The 27558-nt window shown below is 44.2% G+C and overlaps 1 protein-coding gene across 2 annotated transcripts in view; it reads right to left on the reverse strand.

Moving 5' to 3' along the window:
• EXOSC9 (exosome component 9) overlaps positions 1-27558 on the reverse strand; it is a 1088118-nt gene that overhangs the window by 718564 nt on the left and 341996 nt on the right. For both annotated transcript variants that reach the window (XM_069631163.1, XM_069631164.1), the window contains one exon: positions 10650-10787. In XM_069631163.1, the coding sequence (XP_069487264.1) occupies positions 10650-10787 (138 nt within the window). The remainder of the gene's footprint in view (positions 1-10649; positions 10788-27558) is intronic.

A 27558-nucleotide genomic window follows, 5' to 3' on the forward strand; every position in this document is an offset into this window, starting at 1 on the left:
GTTACCTACTAATCAAAGGCCTCTTCGAAGAACTTCCCATCACATTGCTATAAATTTACAACCCCAATACCTCCCAAAGCAGGTTCCTCAGAGAAATCCTCCCAATCATCCTAGCCTTCCGGGAAGGCCACCTATTCATAGGCGGAGATTTTAATGCCATGCCGAACCTGTCGCTAGATAAAACGCTTCACATGAATACAGACAATACGCGGGCCCTGGCCTTACTCAACCTATTCAAAGAAACGTAGACCGTGGACGTCTGGAGAATACAAAATGACGCCTTAAGAGACTACACACACTTCTCCAACGTCCACAAGGGATATTCAAGAATCAATATTGATTTAATTTCCGGCACCCTTTATCCATGTGTCAACAACACAGAAATCCACACATGCATGATCTCTGACCATTCTCCTGTCTCTGTGAATCTATCCATTTCAGGCCAGAAATCCCTCCCCTAGAGGTACTGGAAACTAAATGATTCTCTCTTACTAGACATCAGCATAAGAGCCGAAGTGGAGGACGCATTGGCTAACTACTTTAAAGAAAACACCACGCAAACATCCCCCCATCAACATAATCTGGGACACAATGAAGGCGGTGGTCAGAGGCGTACTGATAGGGGCCGGGGCAGAACAACGAAGGATCTGAAACATAGCGGTGGCCAAGCTGGAAAAAGAAGTATCCCACCACGAATCACAACTAAAAGTTCAATACTCCAGAAAAACCGAACGGGCCCTGAGAAAGGCAAAGACTGCCCTGGAAATGCACTGCGCCGACCGGACAGCTAAATCCCTAGCATACACAAAACAGTTCTACTACGCTATAGGGAACAAAGCAAACAGGATATTAGTTCAAAAGCTAAGGGCGATCCGCAGTCGGAACAACATACTCAAACTACGAGGGGAAAATGGAAAGCTGCTCCTCTCTGAGACGGATAAAATGAATGAACTGTTGAGATACCATACATCGATAATGTCCAGCGAACCATTGAATCTAGAAGACCTACCAGAATACATGAGGGCGCTTCCACCCTGCAACCTCTCTCTCCTAGAACATCTGGAGGCTCCCATAGGAGACGAAGAGGTCATCGAATCCATCAAAGCCCTCAAGTCCTCCGCTCCAGGCCCAGATGGCCTGACCGCAAACTTCTACAAAAGATTCGCCAGGGTGCTGGCCCCTCATTTATCCGCCTTATTCAATTCTTTCCTATGCACGAGATCTGTCACAAAGTCCATGGCCGAATCAATCACGATCCTGCTACACAAGCCCGGGAAAGACCCCGAACTGCCAGACTCCTACCGACCCATATCGCTCCTGAATAATGACGGGAAGATTTTCGCCAAAGTGTTAGCCAGGTTGGACTGGGACCAACCCTTCCAGGCTTAGTCAACCGAGACCAGACAGGATTTATCGCTGGTAGAGGGACCCATGACAACATCAGACGAGCGATAAACCTAATTGAGTGCGCCCACAAATCAAAGACAAAGATGGCAGTAATCTTACTAGACGCCCACAAAGCCTTTGACCGGGTGGATTGGGGATATATCCGTGCGGTCCTTCAATGATTAGGCTTCGGTCCTAACTTCACGACATGGGTCATGGCCAACTACCAAATCCCCACAACGCAACTCCGAATTAATGGCACCAGGTCCGACCACATCCACATCACAAGAGGCACCAAACAGGGCTGCCCACTGTCACCCCTGGTCTTCGCTCTGTCCATGGAACCCTTCGCGGCCAGAATCAGACAAAACAATGACATAAAAGGAATTCAGGTGGGGGAACACGAGTATAAATGATGTGCTCTTAACTGCGACAAACCTTTCAACTTCCCTGGGGGCCCTGTGGAGGGAGATCGAGGCGTTTGGCGCAATATCGGGATTCAAGGTCAATCTATCCAAATCCTCAGCATTACCCATCAACCTCTCCCACCAGGACGAGGCCGCGCTCGCACCACTCTCACCACTTCCCTGGACCAAGGAGGCCATAGAATATCTCGGAGTCCAGATAACTAAAAACCCAATGCGTTTGTACTCAAATAACATCCCACAATTTCTCAGCGCTGTGCAGACTGACCTCAAAAGATGGAAGCAACAAGAAATCTCTTGGTTCGGCCGAATTTCCACCGTTAAAATGAACATGATACCCAGATGGCTATATCAATGTGCATCTCTAGCACTACAGATCCCTTCCCCTGCTATACGGGCCCTACAGAAGGAAATAATGGAATTTGTCTGGGGGGGGAGAGGCCCGGATCAAGAAGCAAATTATGCTGAAAGGAAAATCAGAAGGGGGCCTGGGAGTCCCCGATCTAGCCGGATACTCACTTGCGGCTCAGCTATCTCACGCTTTCTCTTGGGTGCAGGAAGGAGCCCCCCCGAGATGGCGGCAAATCGAAGAGGCTTGGTGTCCGGTCCCACTACACGATCTTCCACACCTACCATTGCTAAAACCACAAGCCAACTCTGGGCCCTTATCTGCCACGACGGTCACGACCCAATGCTGGAAAACCGCAGCACGGAAATGGGGACTCCGAGGCACCCTGAGCCCCTTGTCCCCCATCTGGAACAACCCAGAATTTACACCAGGAAACCCACCACGGGACTTCCATGCCTGGGTAGCAGGGGGTCTGGCAAAAACTGGCGATTTTCTGGAAGAAGGCTCTCCCATCACCTTCGAGAGGTGCAAAATAAAATTCGGAGTGGGGGAACGGGAAAAATTCTGTTCCTCTCAAATAAGGCACTGGATGTCACACAGGGGAACTCGGGACAAATGCTTGCGAGAACCAACAGCATTGGAACTCACTTTGTCCTCTCCAACCAGCAAAGGCAGAATATCTACTATATATCGGCTCCTAGACAGATCTGACCCGGCAAAAAAAGAAAGATATATGACAGAATGGGAAAAGGACATTGGCCAGGAAATGGCAGTAGAAGACTGGGAGAAAATCTGGGCCAGATTACATAAAAGCTCTCAATGCGTCACGAATAAGGAAGGAGGCTATAAACTGTGTTATAGATACTATATCACCCCCCCACCCAAATCCATAAGGCCAACCCGGACATTCCCGACACTTGCTGGCGTGGCTGCCAAGCCCCCGATCTCTTTTTCACTTAGTGTGGGCCTGCCCAAAGGCAGAGATATACTGGAAGGAAGTGCTAAAACACATCAAAGAAATCTCCGGCCTCTCAATCCCTTGGGACCCAGGAGTCGTCCTTCTGGGCGATACCGTCGACGGAGCATTCGCGATTTCAGGTCATATCTCCCGCCTATGCAACCACCTACTACTAGCTGTGAAAATTGCACTGGCCCGTCTATGGAAAGGCAAAAACGGCCCCTCGATCGCCCTATGGTGGGCCAAATGTTGGGAGATAGCAGTATCAGAAAAAATCACAGCAATACGCTCAGACTACCTAAATAGAACTCTGAATACATGGGACCCATTCTTGAACTATGCGGCCAAATATCCAACTCTCACCAGGAGGCCACCACTTACAAGATGGCTCCAATGCAGCCCCCTCTACTGACCCCTGATCGGCCCCCAAATACTTTGGAACTTAATCGGACAAGCACCCGAGACTAAGCCACCCAACTGCCACAGCCAGGAATCAACCCACCATCTCTCTTACCCCCAACCCACAAAAGCCTATAAAGACACTATTTATTGTTGAAGCTGATATGCACTGCTTTGTTGCATGAAATTTAATATCTTGCAAAAATCAATAAAATGTTATGAAAAAAAAAGAATGGCAGAAGTGAAATAGGGCGATTGAGTTATTGAGTTACCTGCACTTCACCCTCCCCTCTCCCCACACTTGCATGATCTGAATGACACAAGGCCTAGTAATATCGTTGTTTTGTCCTCCTTCTGTCCCCCTCTCCTTGTCTTGTCGCGCCTAGAAACACTTTTGTACAGGAGCGTTATAAATGACTTATCAGATCATATAGGAGGCGGACCACGATAGTGAAAAAGAAATGGGCGGCCTGGCCAGGGGAACTAGAGATGTGCCCACTATTGCAATTGTTGTACGAGTTGGAATACGGATGGCGCCTGTCTAGGATATATGACTGCATGCAGAAATCAGGGAGTGTACAAAATGTAGGACTGAAAGATAAATGGGAAAAAGACTTGGGTGGGAAAGTGAGTGATAACCAGTGGAATAGTGCCTTGCTTTTCACCAAAAAGGTCACCTGTAATGTGCGGTTCTGTCTTTTGCAAAGCAATGTTTTGTATAGAACAAATATGACCCCATTTGACCCAATTAGATCCTCTGATGGTCCGTGGTGGGGCAGCAGCGGGGCAGATGCCATACATATGTTCTGGACCTGTGTACATGCACAATCCTTTGGCACCAGATCAAAGTGGCATGTAATAAGGCAGGAATAACACGCTTCAACTGGGCACCACTGAAATGCCTGCTGGGAGCATATCCCAGACCCGAAAAATATAGGCATGCTACCATATTTATTGACCTGGCATGTATACTGGCTAACAGGAGCATAGTGATGTCCTGGAGAGACAATAGAGGGCCACAATATACAGCATGGTACAAAGACTTTTTGAGATGGAGTATGGACGAAACTACAGCTTAGTCCAGCGCCCTGAAAGCCAATGCCTTGGATCCCACAGAGAACATCACAGCATGGCACACCCTTATAGAAGCAATCTTCAGGCCATCAGATGATAAACCCCAGTTACACCGTTTGCCATGTTTATGGATAACTTTGTTTCACAATGGAGGGTTCTCCAGGAATAACAAAGTACCCTGGTACCACCACCCCTGCATGGCACAAGGATGGGTACCTTGGGCTTGCAAAACTAAAATAGATGTAATGAATTGGGAATTCTGAGGTTGAGGGGTCTGTATTACCCCCCACTCCCAAGACAGAACACTTGACATGTGTTACATGGCTTGGTTGTGTTTTGTTGTTGTTATGTAGTGTTAGTTTATATTGCTGTCAGGTTTAAGCTGCACTGCTAGTTAACAACTTGAATGTCATGGACGCCAATGATTGCAACATGGATCTTTTATATGTACTATAACATGTGCTAATAACATGAATATCAATAAAAAAGATTTAAAAATAAATAGGTAATGTAAAGTGAAGTGCCCCATCAGTATTGTGTATGGAATAACACAGGGCCCTAGCTCATCTCCCCTCCTGTTCAATATTTGTATTAAATCTTTACACAACCTATTGTGCCATGAGGGAGCCTTGTCCCATGCAGATAATACCCAGATTATCTTTGATCACATAAGAACACAAAAGCACAACTGTGACACAATGAAAGATCTATTTAACAAAATTGTGAGAGGGCTGCAAGAAAGTCAAATTAGCATAAATCATTCTAAAACCAAGGTCTTGGTATAAGCCACCAGATTTCTTCAAGCCAGAATGGAATCCCTATGTAATCAAACTCCCATCGCTGATTCACCTCTTCTCACATGCTGTCATGCTAAGAGTCTGGGAGTCACATTTTGCCTCCACATTCTGTGAAACAGCAAGCTGGCGCTGTAGTAAAAGCCTCTAACTACTATCTGATGCTACCTTACCAAAGTGTGCATTTTTTAATCTCAGGATAACTGTTCCATCATTTCTTGTGCCAATACTGGTGCAAACATTGATTCATGTAATCTTAGTAACTAGCACCCTGGAAAATATGCATCAAAGTCTACATGTGATTTTGAATTCAGCAACTAGAGTGGTTGCAAATACACCTAGACATGTCCGCCTCAATACTGTACTGAAAAGTGTGTGCCATTCTCCTCTGCGCTCCTTACCAAAATTTGTTTGATTGACACAGATCTCATGAGTAACCCAGATCGGGTCAAAAAAGATGCTGAACATGGATCTACATGTACATGTTTCACTCCCATCAATCCCTTTAACATTTGAACATGGACCATACGAAACAAAGCATTATCACCCCTTATTTGTACAGATAACCAAACAGACAGTTCAGAAGATCCTTTCTAAAATTTAGATTTAATTTGTACTTGAATCGAGAGGTTTGTGGAAAAGATTATCAATTGACAGGAAACAATCCGTCTGAATCGAGAGGTTTGTGGAAAAGATTATCAATTTACAGGAAACAATCCGTCGTGTCGCTTCTGTGTGCAGACTAATGTGAAAGAAACATTGTAGCACTTGTTAGTAGTTCGTCCTCTATGGTAATCGCAATTGTTGGTTTCTTAGCTACTCTGCAGTTGGACAAACCTCTATAGGATATACTCGTCATCACTTACGCACCTTACATTAGGCACCTCATTGTGCGCACTTTGAAGGCACCTTAATGACCGTATTGAATGCACTTTACTGAAATGCACTTTACTTCAAGTCTTAAATGTACTGGAAGTAAGTTGAGCAGATGTACTTTATGCTATTATTATGCTATCTTTTAATATAATTGTAATGTAATGTTTTAATTGACAGCTTTTAATGTTTTTCTAATGTGTTTGAGTGGTCTTGGAAAAATGGAAAACGTATTGCTTGCTTATGTAATGAATTTATTTTTGTCCTCTTTTTTGTGTGGTTATTAGCTAAATGACCAATACATTTTTTTTTTTTAAAAAAAGCTATGCAATGCCTTGCCAGTGGAGTTTGTGAAATTGAGCATCTCCTGCCAATACAAGTGCGGAACTGAGACACTCCTGTTCTAATTAGGCCACATCTTGCTTTCACTGGATAGCGCTTAGATAGCGGGCAGGTTGTTTGTGCTCTATGAATGTATATGCATAGGGAGACTACATTCACAAGAGGGGCAGTTAGAAAGCCACAGTCACGGCTATTCTCAGGCGATGAGTCCACGCAGTGAGGCACACAATAATTCAATTTAGGCAGGAATGCATAACAAAATACAGTATTTATTCTAGGCCTTACACACACCAAGAATGAAACAGGCGGGTTATAATGTTGCACAACACTCAATATTAAACATTTAGACTGTCACCATAGGTTCTTAAAATGTGTTCAGTGACTTAAATCAACAAAAGTAGGTAAGTAAATTGATGCAGCAAAGATGGAACCAAGTCACAAATGATATTCCCTAACTTCAGCAGTCCAAACTCTAAGAAGAATGAGGCCTTGTACCCAACAGAGACTGCAGCCACAATGCTTCTCCCCAGAATGTATGTATAGCACGTAAGTTATTTGTGTTGGTGAATGTTCAAAAGAAGTGATGCAACACGGTTTCTAGGTAAGGAAAATGTGTTTTCATCTTTCAGGTTGTACGACCAAAAAGCAGAGGAATGGAAGGATACAAAGATTCCTATTCTCTATGTTACCCCATGGAGGACAGGGGAAGACAAATGCTTTGCGTTTACTTTCCCCACTGACTCAGATTTTTCCAGATGATTGGATGGGTCTACTGGGAGGTTGGATTCCTTGCTGTTGGTTCCAGTGAGAGGTGCCTAGGAGCTGCGGGTGCAATTATTTTTCTGGTTGGGTCCAGGAGCAGAGTGCAACCCTTGGTGATGGAGAAATGCAAGATTCATAAATGAAGCCCTCACAGGAACAGGGAAAGGCAAGTTCCAGCGACAGCAACCATACACAGACAACGGCAGACGCGGTTGTAGAAGTCCTTCCAGGACAGGATAGCTTAAGGGTGGGAGGTGCTGGGAGGCGACTTGTACCACAAGCTGGCGACCACCAAAGTTCTGGATGCCACGACTCTACAGAGGTAGCTCACTGGACAGTCTACCGGGTGGTCCAGGGACACTTCACAATGCTCAGGATGGCTGGATCCTCAAGAACACAGAGACTGGTTGGTCCCACCTGACCAATAGTTGAAGCACTGCACTGGGCCTTCGCAGATCAAGTAGTCAAACAGGTCTTTACCGGGCCAGGCCTCTTCGGAATTCTTTTTCTGATCGTCACACGGCTGTTCTTCTACAAGGGTTTCTTAGCTCCAACGCTGATTTGAAGAAATGCTGTAGGAGTCTTCTTATCCAAAATCCAGCTAGGAAGCAAGTCCAAGCCTACCAATGGTAAGGATCTGCACCATTCTAACAGCCAGAGGTTGTCCAATCAGGGACAACTACCGGTTTCAATCATGCCCACACCCAGACTTTCTGCCACCACAGATGTGGAGTGGGACCAGACAGTTGCACCGACTTCCTGGGCCACACACAAAGCATTGGCATTATAAGCCAGTGAAAACTGCATGTTCATGACCTTATATGGGATTTCCTGACCTGGCAAAGCAGGAAGGCGGCCAAACAACAATATGGGCAAGGAACAAGCGAAAATCTGATGGTGTGGCCATTGTAGGACACTGGCCACATTTCGAAGCCAAAAGTGGTAAACACGATTGTGAACACAAGAAAAAACAAAAGTGGTACAAATATAATTGCTACCGCCAGCTTGTCTTTAGGCATATATAAAAGTAACCACAAATCCAAAGTGAAAAAGGGTAGGGTGATACAAAAGTAGTATCACCCTTGCACTGCATTATAAGATGCAATGTGCAATGTTAAAAAAGTTACAAAAGTGTAAAAGTTAAAAGGGAACCATAGTTTCCCACTACTAATAGTCTGATGAACTGATCAGTTTCCCCATAACAAATAAGCAAAAGGCAGGAGAAGTGGAGCTGAATGCTTTACTTCCTCTCAAAAAGTCAGAACAGGTTAATAAACAAAGCAAAAATAGTCAGGTCCATAGAATCTATGGCAGGAAAGTTGCTAAAAGATAAATCTTTCCTAACAAAGACCTAGGAATGCTCCATGGGATTCGTAAACCTTAATTACTTAGCTGTAATCTGCATCAACAGCTTTACTTACCTTTGAAGACATACAAAGTAAAGGTTCATAACACCCTGGTATGGGCATTATTAATATGTTACCCTGTATTCGTGTCCATCATCTCCCTCCTAAGAGCTGGTCTCAACTGCTTCACAACAGCAATCACTAGCTGATTCAAGGACATCTTAAGCATTTTATGTTTGCCTAGGTTTAGGAAAGTAACCCCGCACCCGGTACACAGGACTGAAAGATCCCTCTTAACACACACTGCTGAAACTAAAGTGCCAACATGCTAAATAAGGGGAGACAATGTAAGGACATTGACAATTAGGGTGAACATCCTTCCAAGTTTAGTATATCTGTTTAGTATGATCTGCGTTAATCTCAAACCCATGGTTTGCCTAAATCTGCAAAAGAGGCTAAGCAGACTTGTCTGGAAAAGGTCTACCTCTGTTCAAAAAGAAGCAATCGAGTGCTTGCAGTGCTGGTTTCATCCTCCCCCAACTAAGACTATCGCCAGGCATATATAATGTTGCAGCTGCACTTTCGACTCTTTGAACTGGGTCAATCGTTTCCCACTGAGTAAGGTCTGAAGTGGTAAAGAGAGCCAACTGGTCAATATCCTTCACAGAACCAGAAATAGGCATACAGACAATGTATCGGAACAAGGATTTGCATAAGCATTTGAAAACCACTATCTATGCCAAAAACTGGATCACCAGTTACCAGATATAAAAAAGAATTCAGATAAAATGACTGTGCAACTATTAGAAGGACAGAAAATGCTTAGTGTCAGGCAACTAAGCACCAAATATGACTTGCCTCGGCTAGAAAAAAAAAGATATACAGGTGTCTAAAGGGTGCCCTTCGTGTGTATATCTTACAAGTAGCTCAAGACCAAGTGCCCCCGACAACAGTAATACAGCAAGTTCTGAAAGATGATGAACCCAATATAGCTGCATCTACATTATACATAGCTATGTGAATAGAAAATTGTGACATTTTGAACAAGACTACATGGAGCCGGAGGAGAAACTAAAGGAAAGGCTTCCTGAAGAAAAAAGGATTGACATTCTGAAAAGAATTAAAATTGCAGACCTCAGTTTAAGTCCACACAACAATGCATTGTGCTTAGGCTATACTGCACGCCCCCACCCCCCTCCACGACAAGCTTTTGAGGCTAAGAGTTGGGCTAGAAGGTCAACTTTGGAACAGCTTTTTGGATCGTGTGGCCTTAAGCCATATGCCATGAGCCTGTAAAATAATCTAAAATGGCTTTGAGCCAAAACATGAGGTAAGGACTAAAGACCGTCTCTCTGACAAAGGCCTCTTCAATGACCTAGACTAGTTAGATTAAGTTTCATGCAATGAAAATGCTTGATCGCGAGAGGGATAAAGTTCGGCAAATAAATTATCCTAAAACAGTTGGTAGAGTGGCCACAAAATCTCAGTGATCCAATGGACAAGTGAAATGACAGATCTAACTGTCATAGATGGTATAATCTTCAGATATCGCTGTCAAAGCAACCTTCACAAACGAATATAGGGGCAATATTTGGAAGCTATTAGTACAGTGAGAAAACACCAAAAAAGAAGACTATCAGACACCAGAGCACAAAGCATATGGTATGAAAAGCAAAAGGTCTATAAGGAATGCTTCCCCAATCCCCATCCCCTTCCTCTCTTTGCCTCTCCCAACTACTCCCTAACCACAGTGAATGATTTTAGTATTCTGAAAAAATGTGAAGGGTGGAATATGTTCATTTTTTGCAGTGCATTTAGTTCCACTTAAAGTTACTGTACCGCTGATTGTATCGCAGCAATCAGCTTATCTGCTTATGAAATAAAGAACAAGCTAGAGTGGCACATTAAGGCAGCTTTCAGGCGGCTGCTTCATATACTTACAACAGTTACATCGTCTCCTTGGATGGACACGTCGGGTCTGCGGAAATGAGACAGAGCTACTATTGCTGCAATGCTGGCCGCATCAATAATGTTTCCTTCATGGTTCAACAAATGAAGATCAACGCGAATCTGCCAAACCTAGGAGGTAAATGAGACGACAAGTTCAGCATCAAGATGCAGCTCCAATACATTTTGTAAAAACTTAATATTGTTCCTCCAATTCAATCTCAACTCTAGCCTTCCTGTTATCCTCCTTCTCCTTCATCTTGCCTCTGCTTTCGACACGGTCAATCATGCAATCCTGCTCAATTGTCTCTGCGAGAACCGGGGCATCCCTTATCAGGCCCTGGCTTGGTTGACCTCCTTCCTCCTGGACCGACCCTCCCAGATACAACTTGGGTCCTTCCTCTCCACCACCTCTCTCCACCAGTGGTGTTCCCCATGGCTCTAAACTCTCACCTTGGCTTTTCAACGTCTACTTGGCCCCTTTGGCCCACCTAATCTCTACCTTCTCCTCTAACCTTCAGTCTCCCCTCAGCCTCCTCTCCTCTCTCGCTCATTCCTGACTCTCTCGCTCATTCCTGACTGTCTATCCGCGATTCAGGAGTGGCGTGCCTCCAACAATATCTGCCTTCCCTCTTTCACTCTGGCTGCCCTCCTTGGGCCCTCTTCCTTCACCTTCATGTGAGGCAAAAAAAAAAATTGGTGTCATCTTCGACTCCAGTAGCTCCTTCTCCCCTCACATCACAGACCTCGTTAAGAAGTCCCACTACCAGCTGCACCTCCTTGCAGATATTCTTCCTTTTTTCACTTTCCCCCAGAAGCTCACTGTTTCCAGAGCCCTGGGTTTCTCTAGGTTGGACTACTACAACAGCCTCTGTCTCAATTCTGCCTTCCTCTGAAAATAATCCAGAACAGGACTGCAAGACTTGTCCTTGGCCTCAAGCCCAGGGATTGTATCTCTCCAGCCCTGAAATCTCTCCACTGGCTGCAAAGATCAAGTTCAAGACCTTCTGCATCGTCCACAAGGCTTTCTGGGGTTGGGGACCGCACTACATCCAACTCGCTCTTCCTAAACACCTTCCTTCTAGAGCCCTTTGCTCAGCCAGTACCAACTCTCTGAGGGTCAGAACGCCTCTCCAGGCAGAGAGGGGGTGGTAGATCTCTCTCTTCTACGGGTGCCTCCATCTGGAATTACCTCCCTGCCACTATCAAACTTGAGCCAGACCACATGAGGTTCCGGGAGCAGCTCAAGCCCTTCCTTTTTGCTTCTGTTTTTTTTGTGTTTTTTCTTTCTTTCTCTCTCTCTCTCTCCCCCTCTCTCTCTCTTCCCCTCCCCTCCCCTCCCATCCCCTCCCCTCCTCCCCCTCCCTCAGAATCTCAATGGGCATCAGGCTCCTCCACGACCAGTAGCCCCTGCACTGCCTCTGAGCCTACCACACACTTGGGGCTGCATCTGTAACCCTACAGTCCCCTGCCTCCTTGCACTCACCCAGAGCTGCGCTGCCCTGGCTGCACTTACTTACAGAAATGGTGCCCTGATTACACTTCTCTCCCTCTCCTCCCTGCACTTGCACAATCTGAATGACACAAGGCCTAGTAAGATCGTTGTTTTGTACTCCCTCTGTCTTCCCTACTATGTCTTGTCGCACATAGAAATACTTGTGTACAGGTGCGTTATGATGCATATCATATACCAAAGTTTGTCTAGGCCCTTGGATACAGAACACGCAGGCTGGGCTGCACACAGACTAGATGGCAACATATTTTACATAGTATAGAATTATGCTATCCAAATGAAGAAAAGAAAAAAAAAGAGGCCAATGTATTACTCCTCCTAAAAACAGCTTGCTAATATACGGAATGATAGATATGTACTTAACTACAGGGATATATTCTGTTGAGGGGTTTTAAAGTGGCATCCGATAGACTAGAGCAAAGCTTGAGTTGTCAATGACATTAAGAACCCCAAGCTGGATTACATTCCAAAATTCATAGCTTCCCATCTACAATTGTTTGTGGTGTATTTTTATTTATTTTTGTTTCTATAGCGCCAAAACCCGCAGGCATCAGGGCGCATTACATAAAGACGAGGACAACAAGAAGTGACGGGACAGAAGAGCAGGATTACAGGTCCCGAGTAGATTATTTTACATGTTCTTTAGTGATTATACAGGTCCTTATTTTGAACAACAGTGTCTTCAGTTTCTTCCTAAAGGATAGGTAGTTAGGTTCTAGCCTTAGGCTGTTTGGGAGTTCATTCCACTTTGATGTCGCTTTGGTAGGGAAGACTCGCCCAAGTCCATTGGTTTTTTTGGAGTGAGTTACTTTCATGAACCCTTGCACTTTGGATCTTAAGGTGTGGCAGGTTGTTAGGTAGACGGTGGCGGATCGGAATATACATTGATGAATAATGGTCATTGCTTTAAAGGTTATGCAGTCTTCCAGGGCTAACCAATGAAGGGACTTTGTCTTCTGTGATATGTTCACCCCTTTTTTCCTGGTAATTGTACTCACCACGTTGTTCTATATGATCTGACATTGTTTGATACATTTTTTGTTAGCCGCTATCAACAGTGCATTCCGTAGTCCAGTCTAGATAAGGTTGTGGCTCTGACGATAATGGGGCTGTTTTGTTTGTTCAGTACAGGCCTGATGCGACCGAGCAGCCTTTGGTGATATCGGCAATTGTTTTTCAGATATGTTACATGGGCTTCCGCTCCTAAGGATGCTTGTAGGTAGACACCTAAAGTCTTGACCTTGTATGAATGCCCTTGTGTCCCCTTCCCACCCTCTGCAATGTCCCCACATATCAGAATTGCAGGGGGTGCAGACATGAGATACAAGGGGATCCTAGATGGAGACCTCCCTACCCTTCCGTTCTCCCTCATTAACAATGGAAACATGCTATGATGTTCTGGCTGCCTCACCACCTCCTTGTTTTTCATTGCACCCCTCAAACACCGAAACAAATTGGAGGTCCTCACCAAATCCCAAACCAAAACACTCAATACCTGGCCTCCTGCCACCCTCCCCAGTCATACTCCACCACCTTCCTGTTTGGTTACCAACCTTTCCTCCCATGCAAATGAAGCAAACTAGCATCTGGTGCCCTGCTTCTCACCAATACCTCACTCAACTTTTCAAAACCCTCCATCGTAGCGGAGCTCCCCGAGTGTGGGGGGCGCAAGACTGACAGTTTGAGAACAGATAGCTCTGGAGTTTAAGACTTGAGCCTCAGCTTTCTAACGCTGTTGGATTTGCAGTTACCACACTCTTAGGGAGCTAGAAATTCCAGGCTCTCCCACGTGTCCCCTCCCCCCCAATCCCCAACGCCACGTGCCTTTTCCTCTTCTACAATCCCCACTCCTGCCCCACACACCTTGCACTGCCTGGTCAAGCGCCAACGCCGGGAACACTCGTGTTCACGGCACATCCCCCGAAGCAGCAATGGCCGCCATGAAAAGGGAGAAAAGACTATGTGTAGGTCCCTTCTCCCCGGTCTATGGCAGGCATCTTGCCTAATAGGTTTTTTTAAAGTTGAGAAACCATGTGTTAAAACTATTAGTACCCCCCCACCCCCCTGCTTGGGTTATATTGCTTAATTAGCACATGGAAGTCGACATGATTGATCTTTTCTCAGCCAATCAGAATTGTTGGAATGCAGTTGATAAGTACTGGTGTTGACTGCATCTAACCTCAGAATCAGCCAGGGTACTAAAGCATTTCTCTGCGTTAAAGAAGCAGCAGTGTAATTCCCCAGCAAATTTTCTTTGAACAAGACACCTAATTTAACACACCAAAGTGAAAGCTAAAACATGGACAATGCTTTCATTTTAGTAAAGAAAAAACGTTCACGTTACCACTGCACCTAATGCAAGCGAATGCTAAAAGTATTCCAGTTCAACCAAGATCACAATTAAAAACTTATGCAGACAATCTAGTTATTTTAATATTATAAAATAACACCTAATTTAATTTACTAATACGCTTTGTGTATTTTACTCACTATGAAACTAAAATGTTTTATTACACCACAACAACTCCTAATTGTATTGTTATTAACATTAAGTGGTAACAGCCTTATAGCACTCTGGAGGGGTCACATTATCGTTTGGGATAATTACCCTTACCCAATTTACACCACTCATCATATTTTGCCAATCATTTTAGTTTGTATAACACAGCACATGATGTTGAACAACAGCAGGGATGAATAACATCCCATCAATAATGAAAAGGGTGATTAAAGAAATTCCACTCAGATATTAATATTAGACAATAAACATTTTTCATCCATCAATTCCTGATGAGATGCAACTATACTTCTTATGATTGTAGATTGAAATAATAATGAAAGAACATGGAGAGAACATATAAGCACAAATTAAAGTTACAAGGAACTACTACATTGGGTCGATACAAGCTCGCACTCCTAGGTTCATGCAAGCCAATACTAAAGATACATATTTAAACAATTGAGAAATATAGCAATTTGCCAATGACACGTATATCCATTAACCAGCTGTGGTTTCCAGCGTTGCCCATGTCCTGATCATGTGGTGTCTCATGTGCTCTGGGGGATGTTGCTCTTGTCCTCATGTCAGCAAGTCTAGTTTCAGTTTGCTCTGGCATCTCATTTGCCCTGGAGAAAGTTGCTCTTGTCCTCTGGTCGACAAGTCGTGCTGCTGTTTGTTGTTCTGTTTCAGAAGCTCTTGATATTGATTTTCACTTTGCATCTGCTGGAGCTTTTCCAAGTGATGTTCTATTTTTGGCCGCCATGTTTCAGTCACTTACTGGCTTCAGCACATTTGAGAAAATGTCCAAGAAAGATTGATTGATTGTGCTCTCTTCTCGTGAAAGAACTTAAGTAAACTGTAACCTTGCCATTTCCCATATTTGGAGCAGCGTGATAAAATATTTTACATTTAATTTTAAATTCCCTTTAAAAATGCTTTAATAAACCCTTTCGAACGGTAGAGAGTAGTGATACATTTCAAAGGAATAAACACATCGAACATTTCGCTTGAGGCACTTTTCCAAATTTTGCCTCCTTCTACTGTAGAGTAAATGAGTGAAATGTTTTAGAAATATTTTTATTTATTGAGTTTGAGTATAACAGGGCATATTTAAACACTCCCCTTGCCCCACACCCCATCCACCCACCTCCCCTACGGTACACGGATGGGGTAACCAACGATCAGACGTCTGTGAAATGTTCAGGATATCCCCAACAGGCGCAATCTGTGTGGACAATACTGTTCAACATAGTGACTGTGGAAAAAGTGCAATATGGTTGACCAATGTCTTGAATTTGCTTTGTTCCCTTTGAATTGTGAATGTAACCCATTCCATCATAACTAAGTCCCACAGTTTATGAATCCAGTCTAGTACTTGTGGAGGGTCAGTGGACTTCGATTTCCTGGCCATTACTAACAGAGCTACTAACCTGAGGATGGCGTAGGCTTTCCGCCGATATTTCGGCCATAGTCTTATCTGGCCCAGCCAGGCCCAGGAGGGTATCGGCTAAGGGTCTCTCATTAGTGACACTAAATATCTTTTGCATGTGTCCCTCCACTTCCCTCCAGTACCCTTGTATTTTCAGGCAGGACCACTAAATATGTAGCCAATCCGCCGTATTTCCACATCTCCTGCAGCACTTCTCTGATATGGACCGGGGCAGCTTATGTAGTCGTGAGGGTGTATAGTGCCACTGGAACAGTATTTTTATCCAGAATTCCCTAATTTGGATAGACTGTCAGCCGTGGGATAACGAACCACACGTTGGCCTAATTTCCGTCTTCTACGACGTACCCAGGGTTTGTTCCAATCTAAATTGGTAAGGGTGGCTGGACGGTGGGAGCTCATCCATGAGAAATGTATACATTTTGGATATCAAGTGTTTGTCTCCTGGGTTAGAGGTTAGACATTTTTCAAACGATGTCAAGGATCGTGTGGCAGCCTGTCTGTTCGATGTGGCCATCAGCCAATGGCGCACTTGGAAGTACTGAAAACGCTGGGATTCGTGTAGGCCTAATTCCTCTTTACATTGGGTAAAAGGTTTGGTGTCTCCATGGAACATATCGCAGAGTTTGGTACAGCCTGTTCGTACCCAGTTTGTGAAATTTGCCTGATGCATGCCTGGGGTAAATTGGAGGTTAGCGAATATTGGTGTGACGGGGAGAAGGAATGGTAGTGATGTAGTGTAACCTTATTGCTTGGTCCCATGTGTCTTCCACAATTTTCCTAATCTCACTACAGTGAATGTTCCGTGGTCTATCAGACCTATTGAGCCACAGTATGTCCTCCAGTCGCAGACCTACTATGCTCTTTCCATCTGCCCCCATCTTTTATCACACGTAGTTGTGCTGCCTTCAAGTACTGTCGGAAATTGGGGAGACCCAGGCCCCCTCTGTTTGGGGGAAGCATTAAAGTTTTCAATGCTTTTCGGGGAGGGTTGTTCTTGCAAATTAATTTGGATATCATAGCGTACAGGTCGCGAAAGAAAGCGACGGTATCCTAATGGGGAGGGTCTGGAATAGATCGAGAATCTGGGGTAGGATAGCTATTTTGATGGAATTGACTCTTCCCAACCACAATGTTATTAGTGGGGTCCAAGTCTGTAATTGGGTTTGGATTTGGGCAAGGTGGGATTGGAAGTTTGCCTTGTATAGTCCATGAGCACGTGATGAATACCCCCAGTATTTGGATGCTCTTGGGAACGCACTGCAGTTGTGTCATTTCCTTGGCTCTGGTTAGTTCATCTCCCTCTACTGATAAGTTTAGGATTTCTGATTTTGGGATGTTGATTTTGAGCCCGGCAACCTGGCCAAATCTTTCCAGTTCCAACACGACCACAGGAAGCGAGTTAACCGGGTCTGTGATGGCCAGTAGCATGTCATCTGTGTAAGCCATTAGTGTGTTTATGTCTGCACCAAAGCATATACCCCTAATCGCTGCTGTATGGCAGACCTGTGTCAGGAGAGGCTCTAGGTTTTGTGCATATAAGAGGGGATAAAGGGCAGCCCTGTTTTTTTCCCCTCTGGAGAGGGACTAAGTGGGACAATTGCCCATTTATCAATAGTCTGGCTTTGGGATTGGCGTAGTTAGCTTGTAAAATTGCAACATATGTAGGCCCAAATCCCATTGTTTGCAGGGCGTTGAAGAGGAACAACCATTCTACACGGTCAAATGCTTTCTCTGTGTCTAACGAGACCAATATTGGAGGGGTTCCCATTCTTATCTACTTTTTCTAGCAGGTGGCAGACCCACCGCAGATTATCATGAGTTTGTCGGTTCTTAAAGAATCCAGTTTGGTCAGGGTGGATTAGGGTCGGCATTAAGTGTTCGACATGGTTAGCCAGGACATTGGTGATTATTTGGGCACCCAAATTCATGAGTGCAATTGGCCTGTAAGACCCAGATTTGGCCGGGTCCTTACCTGGCTTGGGAAATAGAATTATCTTGGCCTCCTCCACCAAGCGTGTTATTGTGCTGAAGTGTGGAATGAATTGAAGGGATCAGTGAGTTTGGGAACCAAGACGGAGCTGCATTTTTTATCGAAGGATGTGGGGGTAATCATCAGGGACCAGTGATTGGTTTAGGGAGAGACCCGCAATGTCTACTTCCAGCTGGTCCCTGTCAGACACTGGGATCGTTTTGTAGATATTTGTGTTGGAGTTGTGGGTCGGGGTGTTCGGATTTAAATAGAGTTGAGTAGAAAGTGTATAATTGTGCAGTGATTTGGATGGTTGTCGTTATCTTGGTCCCATTCTGGTCTTCCACCCCTAGGATAGTTTGGGCTGAGTGTTTCCCCCTCAAATGCCTTGGCAGGAGTTTGTCGGTCGCGTTTGCCTTAATGTAGTATTTCTGCCTAAGGAAGGGCAAACTTTTTTTTGCCTGTTTTGTGTGAATGAGATTCAATTTACCCTTTGTGTCCGAAGCCGCACACTAGGATCAGTTTCCATTTGTTTCATTGTGATGGTCAGCTCCACCTCCAACTCAGCTGCAATCTTTCTCCTTAGTTTGCCCCTATGGGCTGCTGCCGCTATGAGCTCTCCCCTTAGAGTTGCCTTCAATGTGTCCCATAGAGTGCCCGGCCTAATCTCTCCAACGGAATTGGAGGAAAAGTATTCTTGTATTTTTTGGACTATCTCCTCACAGCTGACCTGGTCCGCCAAAAGCCTGACAGGTAATCTCTAGGTCCATAGTATATTCCTTATGTTAGGGAGGGTGAGGGTAAGTGTTATCGGGGCTTGGTCTGAGACGGTAATGGCGCGAGGTGAGATATTGGAGATGCAGACCAGCGGTCGAGGCCCAAATATAGTAAATTCTAGAGAACAATTTATGCACGTGGGAGTAATGTGTGTAAGCCGCTTTGGTCCCTTGCAGGGCCGGCCACGCATCCCTGAGTGCCAGTAGCTCAAATTTAATGTTGAGGGCTCTGGACGCTGGGTGCTGGGTATATTTGGTACTTGAGCTCCTATCCAGTGCAGGGTTCCATGCAATATTGAAGTCGCCCATCAGGATGGTCTCCCCCTCCCAACAACGTTCTAGGTGCATGAGGATCATTTTTAAGAAGCTCTATTGGCCTGTGTTTGGGGCGTATATTGAGGCCACTCACAGGGTGCACTGACCCAGTTTAATCAGGGCGAAGACATAGCAGCCTTCTTTGTCAGCGTGTGTGTTTTTTAACATTGTCTCTTCGGTACCCGATTTAAATGCTAGGAACGCCCCTAATGTTTTATTTAATTTTGAAGATTTCTAACACGCACCAGACTGATTCAACTATATTCGGGCACAGATGACAACTATTTAAAGACATTAGCAGTGTATAGATCGCTTATGCACTATGAAAAGGGCAGTCTATCTGAACAGAAAAGTTTTCAACCCCTTTCTGAACAGTGTCAACGATTCTTTTTTAAATTTTTTTTTATTAAGCATTTGGCGTAAATAAATACAAGCTTTTGCTTTAAAAGAAAACTTTTACATCTCAATTTCATAGCCAAACAATCCACAAACTTTCTTGTTGTTCCTGTACCATTTCTGTCCCTGGTTTTCAATCTTTCCTCCATGGTTTGGCGATGTATTTCGCTTCTTTAAGACAGTCATTATGTAAAACTAGTTCCAAAAACAAGGAATACTTTTCGTTTTTGTTAAGGAACTGCTGATTTCTTTTCCAGTCTATTTAACATTGTTTGAAGAAACATTTTCAAGTGCTCTTGATGTTTTTTGGTTCGGATAGTCGTACAGGGTTGACCACCACAAATCCAGATCTAACTCACAAGCCGGCATTAATGTTGGTTGTAGCAGTTTTGCTCTTGCTGATCTTAACTCAGTTATGTACAATATCAGATGTCGCAAGGACTCTTCGTCCTGCTTACAAAGCCGGCATGTGGTATTGCTTACTATGCCATATTTCATAAGGTTTGTTTTTGTTCTTCGGATGTTAAGTCTGAATCGTAAGATCAGATCCCGATGAGTGGGGTTTGCACACTTTTTCAAGAGCATCCGAATACTTTTTGTTACTGTGGTAGTTCTTGTTGAGAGTGTATGAAATTTGGAAGCAGCACAGGCACTTTCCGTTTGCGCCCAATCAGACTACAGACAAGAGTAGGGTTTTGACCCTCTGGATGGTTACATAGGGTGTCTGTTGATACGTTCAAGTTTTGCAGAATCTCGATGCATTTTTCCTTCCAAATAGTCAACGGACAAAATTGTATTTTTTCGTTTTCAACTTTTAGGATTGCATATTGTGAAGGACAGACTTTTGCAATTATATTTCTGAATGTTGCCAAGGCTTTCCATACAACCGATACCTGCATATAATGAAGGCCCAGTTTGTGCCGAATTATACTCATTGGAACGCAATACGGGATTCTCAGAACTTTCCTCCAAAACCTGGCTTCAACCTTATCCCAGGTTTCCCACGGAATTCTGAGCGCTGTGTCGCCAGCGTAGGTTATTGATGGAAAAACCTTTGGGTTGTAGAAGTCCACTGTTGGCTGAATCAGGAACTTGCCGTATCTTCTCTTCAGAATTAAGGCTTGTGCTATTAGCTGATCCATTTTGTGATTGATATGCACGATCCATGGCTGATCGCTCCAAGTCGGCACATATTTTTGCTCCCAGATATTTAGAGCTCATCGTTATCGGTACGGGCTTATTATCAGCACATCAATTGAAAGATTTTTGAACTGTTGCCCTTGTTTTCTTAATTATTAAGATTTCTAATTTTTGTTTGTTTTGACATATTCGTCCAAGGATTCAAGCTTCTTCTGCAGGCCAATTGGGGTCTTATCCAGAATAATAAGATCATCTGCATACAACCGATCTTTTATATCCAAGATGTAAAAATTATAGAGTACTGATGACAAGGGGCACCCCTGTTTTAAGCCACTTTTCTTTGATATTGCCTGGGTTAAATTGCCCTTTTGGTTTAGCCGTACTTGTATGGAAGTGCCAGTATGGAGGGCTTTAACTGCTGCCACTATGTCTACTGGGCATCCTTTCCGCTCCATCTTGGCCCACAATATTTGTCTGTCCACTGTCAAAAGAGGCGGCCATGTCTATACAGGCAAGATACAGCTTCTGGTTTTCACAGATGGTTTTCACCTTCGGTAGATTGAATATGAGTAAATTTAAGCCGCAATCTATTCTCTCGACAAACCCTGCTTGCCTATGATCGTAATTTCCGGACAATAATATCCATTCTTTCAATCTTTTTAGGAGCATGCCAGCAAAGATTTTACCTATCACGTCCAATAGAGATATTGGTCGGTAATTCTCCGGTCTGCTCGGTCCCCCTTTTTGTGTATTGGGATGATAATTGCTTTTGTCCATGTTTCTGGTATTTGTCTGTTATTGGTGATTCTTGTGAATAGTACATGACACATGTCGGCCCACACTTCTGGGGCTTGTTTTAGTATGGTGTTAGACAAGCGGTCGGGCCCGGTGGCCCGAGAGTTATTGGCTTTGTTAATCAGTGACATGATTCAGAACTTCTTGAATGGTATGTTCCATGCGCCCCTGTGGGGTCTCCTTGTGTTCACTTGATGTCATTTGATGATTGGCTATAGATTTCTTGGAAATGTGTCCATTTTGCCTCGTGAATAGGGTTGATCTGTTCTGCTCCTTGAGGTGAGTATTCTGATTTAACAGTGCCCACATGAATTTAGCATTTTTGTTGTTAGATGTTATCAGCATTTGGTCCAATTCCGATATGCTTTTTTTAGTGCTATCCTTTCATCAATTGCACGCTGGTCGTTCGGTTTCTTTAATGCCCTCAGCTTTGATGCCAGCTGAGGTTTTTTTTTCTGCTAGTTCAGGGTTGAATTTATGTGGTCTAACTGTTTTGGGCTTCAGGTTGGGGCCTTTTCTTTCTCTGAAAACAGACAAGCTTCATATTCTACACCTGTCGGTCAATGTCTGCCAACTCTATTGTTTGAGAGTTGGTATCATATTTGGTACCAGTCTCAATCTATTTAGACCACTATTCACGTGGACTTTGTGAGCCCATTTTTCTTGCTATCCCGTGCCGCTAGCATGTTGGCTGGTTGGAGCAGAACACGTAAGAAGGAGCATTTTGTGATAACTTTTTGTTGTTGGTGTTATCTTCAAAAAAGAAACTGTTGAAAGTGTCACGATCAACAAAGAAGTAGTCCAAGGTTGCGCTTCGGTTGTGTGATGTCCAGGTCGAGTCTCCTTGTAGATCTTCAACTACATTTCCATTTACCTGTAGGAGATCCTGACTTTTCATCTCTGTTAACCATTTTTGCATACAGCAACATTTCTGTTTATGACCTGTGCGGCCATCAAGATTCTTCTTTTTTGTGCAATCTATGTTTAAGTCACCACAAATAACTATTGAGGAGTTTTGGTATTCTGCTCTCAACTCGTCAATATGTTTGGTCACAGTGTCCAAGAATGCATCACCATCTTTAGCCTTGGTGTTCCAATAAAGGTTAATTATTATTTGCGTCTTCTTTTCAGTTTGTGTTTTTCCACGTTTTTCCTCTTGGATTATTGTTATTGTTTTTTGAATAAGCGGTGAAGGACACACGGCCCGTACTACGTTACCTTTGAGATTGTTCTTTATGATGGTTAAAAGGCCTGTAGACGGTCTTCCTTTCTTGCCTTTGTATGCCTTGTTCAAAAGGCATGTGGCCCCGTTCATGATTGGGCCCTCTAGGAATCAGCATTCCTGTATACATACGATATCTGTGATATCTGTCATCAGTAGCTCACCATTTAGTTGTCCAAACAGGTGTTGAAAACCTTGCGTGTTCCATGAGGCTATCCACAGGTTTTTTGAGGCATCAGAACATTCGGTCTAGTATCTTTTTTTTTTTAGGCTAGGGTCTCAGCTAGCCAGTCCCATGTTTTTTTTGTGTCTTCACTATTCATCTGGGCCTCAGCCTGGTTTTCAGAGCGTCCCTTTATCCTCATGCTGAGGGCATTTGGTCCTCGCAGGACTGTTGGAGAAAACCTCATTGGTTTGGCATTCAGGTCATCCATAGAGTGTACTTCACTTGAACTGCATTTCGTCGGCTGCCTGGTTGTCTTGTTCTGTTTTGTTTCTTGCTCAATGTTTGCAGTTTCGGGTGGCGACTTGTGGTTGAATCCAAGAATTCTAAGATCGTCAGCTGCCGCCCATATTAGATTCATGACTGCTTTGGAGAACAGATGGATGCAGATCCAATCAGTTTCTTCTTCTTTGGGAAAGGCCACAATTTTGATGCCCTTTGGTTCAACGACACGTAGGTCTGGCACATTGTGAAGTAATTTCATGAGGTTTGATCTATTGAGAATCAGACCATCCTTTGCTTTCAATACCCTCTCAAGTAAAAGGTGGTGTCCGCTGTGTTTCTCCCCTCTTTTCTCTCGGTCCCAGGAATCAATGTTAGCTTGGTTTCGTTCACTTTGGTTTTGTTTCTCTTTCGGGATGGCTCCCAACAGTGGTTGTCCACCCTTTTTATATCGATCTTGATTTGATTGAATTAGCATTGCTTGAAGTGGTTTTTGTTGTTTGATTTCGGTTGAGATTTTTAATCCCAACTGGTCTCTTTTCTTGGAGCGTAATGAACAGGGGGGAAGTTGCATCTCTCGGTTCTGGTCCCTCGTGCCTTTCCAAGTTCAGATTCCCCTCTAGGTCCTCTTGACTGTCGGTTTCTATCGAACAGTCGGAGTCATAGACAGAGAGAAGCAATAATGCGTCTTAATCTTCACAATCATTTGGATCTGTTTCTTCTACATTTGTAATGTCTATTGCTGTGATGTATTTGCGTTTGTTCATATATTGTCGTCCTTGTTCTTCTTTGTCCGAATGGACAGTCTGCCCAGCCTTGTGTAACGCGTTTTCAAAGGGTTTCAAATTACGAATAAAGTTGCGTGTTCCCTCATTTGAAGTGTGTTTTGGAAGGGCCAGATTTTTTTGTCTTATTTTGGTTCTCAGTCGGGATTTTATGATTTTTGTTGGACTTCTCTGGGGGTTGTTTTTCTCTGGCTCCCAACTCTTTTGCATTTAATTTGCTTGTGTTCTCTGCATTGAATAGTGGGAACAAATCTTTATTTTACTTTGGGGTGGTTAAACCTTCAACATGCCCCGTCAAGCTGTTTATCGTCACTGCATGTGAACCTGTCTTTGTTCAGATCCAGTTTTGAGTGCACTCTCTTCTCTTTCCTTTCTGGCAGTATTTTGTATACCCGTTTTAATCATGGGATCCATTTTTATTATTTGTTTGCTTGCGTCTGCTATTTCTTTTGCAGGTTCTCGAGGTTTGCCAAGGCATTGAGGTAGATTTTCTGTTGATGTGCTTTTTTCTGCATTCGAACCACGTTAATTGCTAGGTTCAGGTTTCAAAAGAGTTATAGTGTCACTAAAGCAATTGAGAAAGGCTCTTTTATCCTCTTGTGCGTCCTCCATTAGGTCGATGAGAGTTTTGAAAATGACGTTTTCTGTTTTTCTCTCTGGCCCTCCTTTCTTTGGTAGCGTCAATGTAGGATTCTACATATATTCATTTGGATTGTATTAAGGCCAGTAGGGTGGACTGGTCTTTGTAGTTTTCCTGGAGGGCTTCGTATAACTTGAGGTACAGTGCCAAAGTTATTGTCAGCATGGATCCAACTGCAGCTTGCATATTGGCACAAGCCTCAGGGTTTGCGAATAAAATTTCGGAGATGACATGGTTGTGAATGTTTCCGCCCTGATTGTTTTTTGGGAACTTTTTTTGGGGGGAGCTCTTTCTTCCACCCCACTCTCAGTTGAAGTTTAATCTGCACTTGAATCTTTTCTTTGAGATCTTTCTGGCCTTTCCTGTGGGCAATTTTTGGGTGGGGGCAAGTGTGGGGCTACTTAAGGCAGCATCCTAGCGAATCTGTTTGTCTGAGGAGAGAATTACATGTTTCTTTACAATCTCAGATTTTTTTTTTCTGGAGCCATTTGTGAAGTGGATGTGTTTATGTCCACTTCTCCAATTGTTTCTTTAACTCTTATAAGGTGAGGAGTGGAGGTTTTCACTGGATTATTAAACTCTACCCGGGCTTCCTCCTCTGGTATTAGTCTATTCGGAGACTGCCTTTGGCTCTCTTCTTGTGCCTTTTTATCAAGGTGCTCATCGTTTGGGCTTCTGGACTTTGCTGGGTCCTTTCCTTCAGTTGCAGACTGCGTAATGTATTGTCTCTGTTACATGTGTTCAACTGTTCACCAGTCCTTGACTGCGTCTGATCGAGCGAGCAGTCTTTTAAGTCATATTTTCCTGATGCTAGAAGTAATTCCTGATCAGACACTTCGTGCTAAGCTTGCTCGGTATCGACTGTTATTGTACTGGACTCCCTGTTAGGATCTGAGTTTGTTTTCGGTAAAGAACATAGCTCTTTCTTCTTAAAGTGCCATCTGATCAATTTTATGTCTGAAAGGGTGTTTGCTCTTGGTTTGTGCTTTTGTCTCAGATTTCTCCTACAACAACGCAGTACACTCAGCACTTGGAAAGAGCCCTTTCTTCTGCTCCTATGGATTTCACCCCGCTTGGATCCCAGATCTGCCCTCCATCGTCACAGCAGATCCATCTGTTGAGGAAAACAAAGTACCTACAGGACATTCAACAGAAAACCAGCCAAGCCTTGCAGGATGCTCAAGCCAGGAATAAGACCTTTGTTGACCAGAAAGTGAGACAGTTTGAAGAATAAGAGAAAGGCGATTTGGTATGGCTCTCCGCCAGATACTTCCCCCCACAGACTAAAACCAAGAACGTTTTCACCGATATATTTTGGACCATTCCCAGTCATTAAAGCCATTAATCCGGTCGCTTGCAAACTCCGATTACCAGTCAGCTGGCAGCGAATATATCCTGTTTTTCATACCTCGTTGTTGAACCCTTTTTTTTTGGGAAAGAACAAGAAGAAAGTTATTCCCCCTGTAAAAGGACTGCAAGAAGAAATACAAGGTTTGCAAGATCTGTGATTCACGATTTCACTGCGAGTCCTCCAATATTTGGTGGATTGGGAAGGGTACTCGGGTAATGGGAACCATATTCTAACATACAGGCCTCTCAACTGATTTACAAGTTACATCCAACACACCCCTGGAAGCCAGGGGGTGTCTGGCATAAAGGGGGACATAATGTAATATCTCTGCGCTATTCGCCGCATACGTAGAGATTGTTGCTGTATTCATCACTATGGCAACATTGGAGACGGACGGCCATACCAAGATGGCCGGGGTAACCGTAACCAGAGCGCGAACGTCATCACGTTCTCTTAGATGCTGGAAGTAGCCGCCCAGCATTTAACCTCAGCAAGAACAGGTAAGCGATGCGTTACAACTGCCTTTGTGAGTTGAGGTACTCTAGTTAGCTACCTTTCTGTTTGCTAGGTTTACTCGCAGTCTGATTTTTCTCTTGTCCTTGGTCTCCTCCTGCCGCACCTTCGGGTCCGTGCAGCGTCGATTCTCCTTTGCTCCTAGTTCTCAGCCCTGTGTTTGCTCTCCCTCTATTCGCCCTCATGGTTTTCCTTTCAAGCTGGATAAGCGGCTTGTCACACACCGCATTTCCTCTATTGGTGCATTACTGCCATGCCCGCCCATCTCTTCTCTTCTCTCTGGTGTGTGCGTCTATCCTCCTACTGCCTTGGAGCTGTTTTTTCTCTCAGCACCTCTCGTTTGTAATCAGGTCCTACTGCATAATTGGGGATTGTCTGCTTCTACACTCATTGTCAATCCACCACCCATCAACATCAGTTATCTGTTTAACGCACCTACAACAGTGAACATGACTCAAGTGACTACAGGTTTTTACCTCGAAACCCAACTCTCTAGGTGGCCCCTGTGCCGCCCAGACTCATATACTGGGTTGGCACAGTTGCGGCTTGGAGTGAAAGGCCATATCTTTTTGCCCCAAATGACAAAATTTAAGAAGGCGACACACAGGTGAGACACGATACTGACACCCCCCCTGACAGGGACGACAAGAGGATGGATGCGTGGGAACATAACATTTTCACTGCAGGAAGTATGGCTTTGAAATCCACTAGATTTATGTTTACCCTGTTGGACTGTGTGGCAGCTGAATACATCCCGGAAGGTGAAGAAAGACAGCTTCCTGGCAATCATTAAGGATGGGAAGGAGGCAATGAGTGAATGTCTCCAGTCTGGTTTGGATACGGCCGACACCATAAGCAGAAGGCGGCAGCGAAATACCTTAGGGCTGCTATAAGAAACCTCAACAACCCTATTCAGGCTCCTCTTCTTGAAGGGGTAAGTCCTTTCGTTTCTACTCCTTAATTGGAAGAGGAAGAAGACAAGCCGGCCGAGGGGCCAGAGAAGATTTCCTTGTGGTGGAGGAGGAAAGGGTGGTAAATCAGCCCCAGCAGCGGCAAACTTACCCTTAGCCGCTGCTGCAGCCGCCTCTAAACC

Source organism: Ambystoma mexicanum, chromosome 6q (assembly GCF_040938575.1).
Source record: "Ambystoma mexicanum isolate Mex_15411 chromosome 6q, UKY_AmexF1_1, whole genome shotgun sequence".
In the NCBI taxonomy this organism is placed as follows: Eukaryota; Metazoa; Chordata; class Amphibia; order Caudata; family Ambystomatidae; genus Ambystoma; species Ambystoma mexicanum.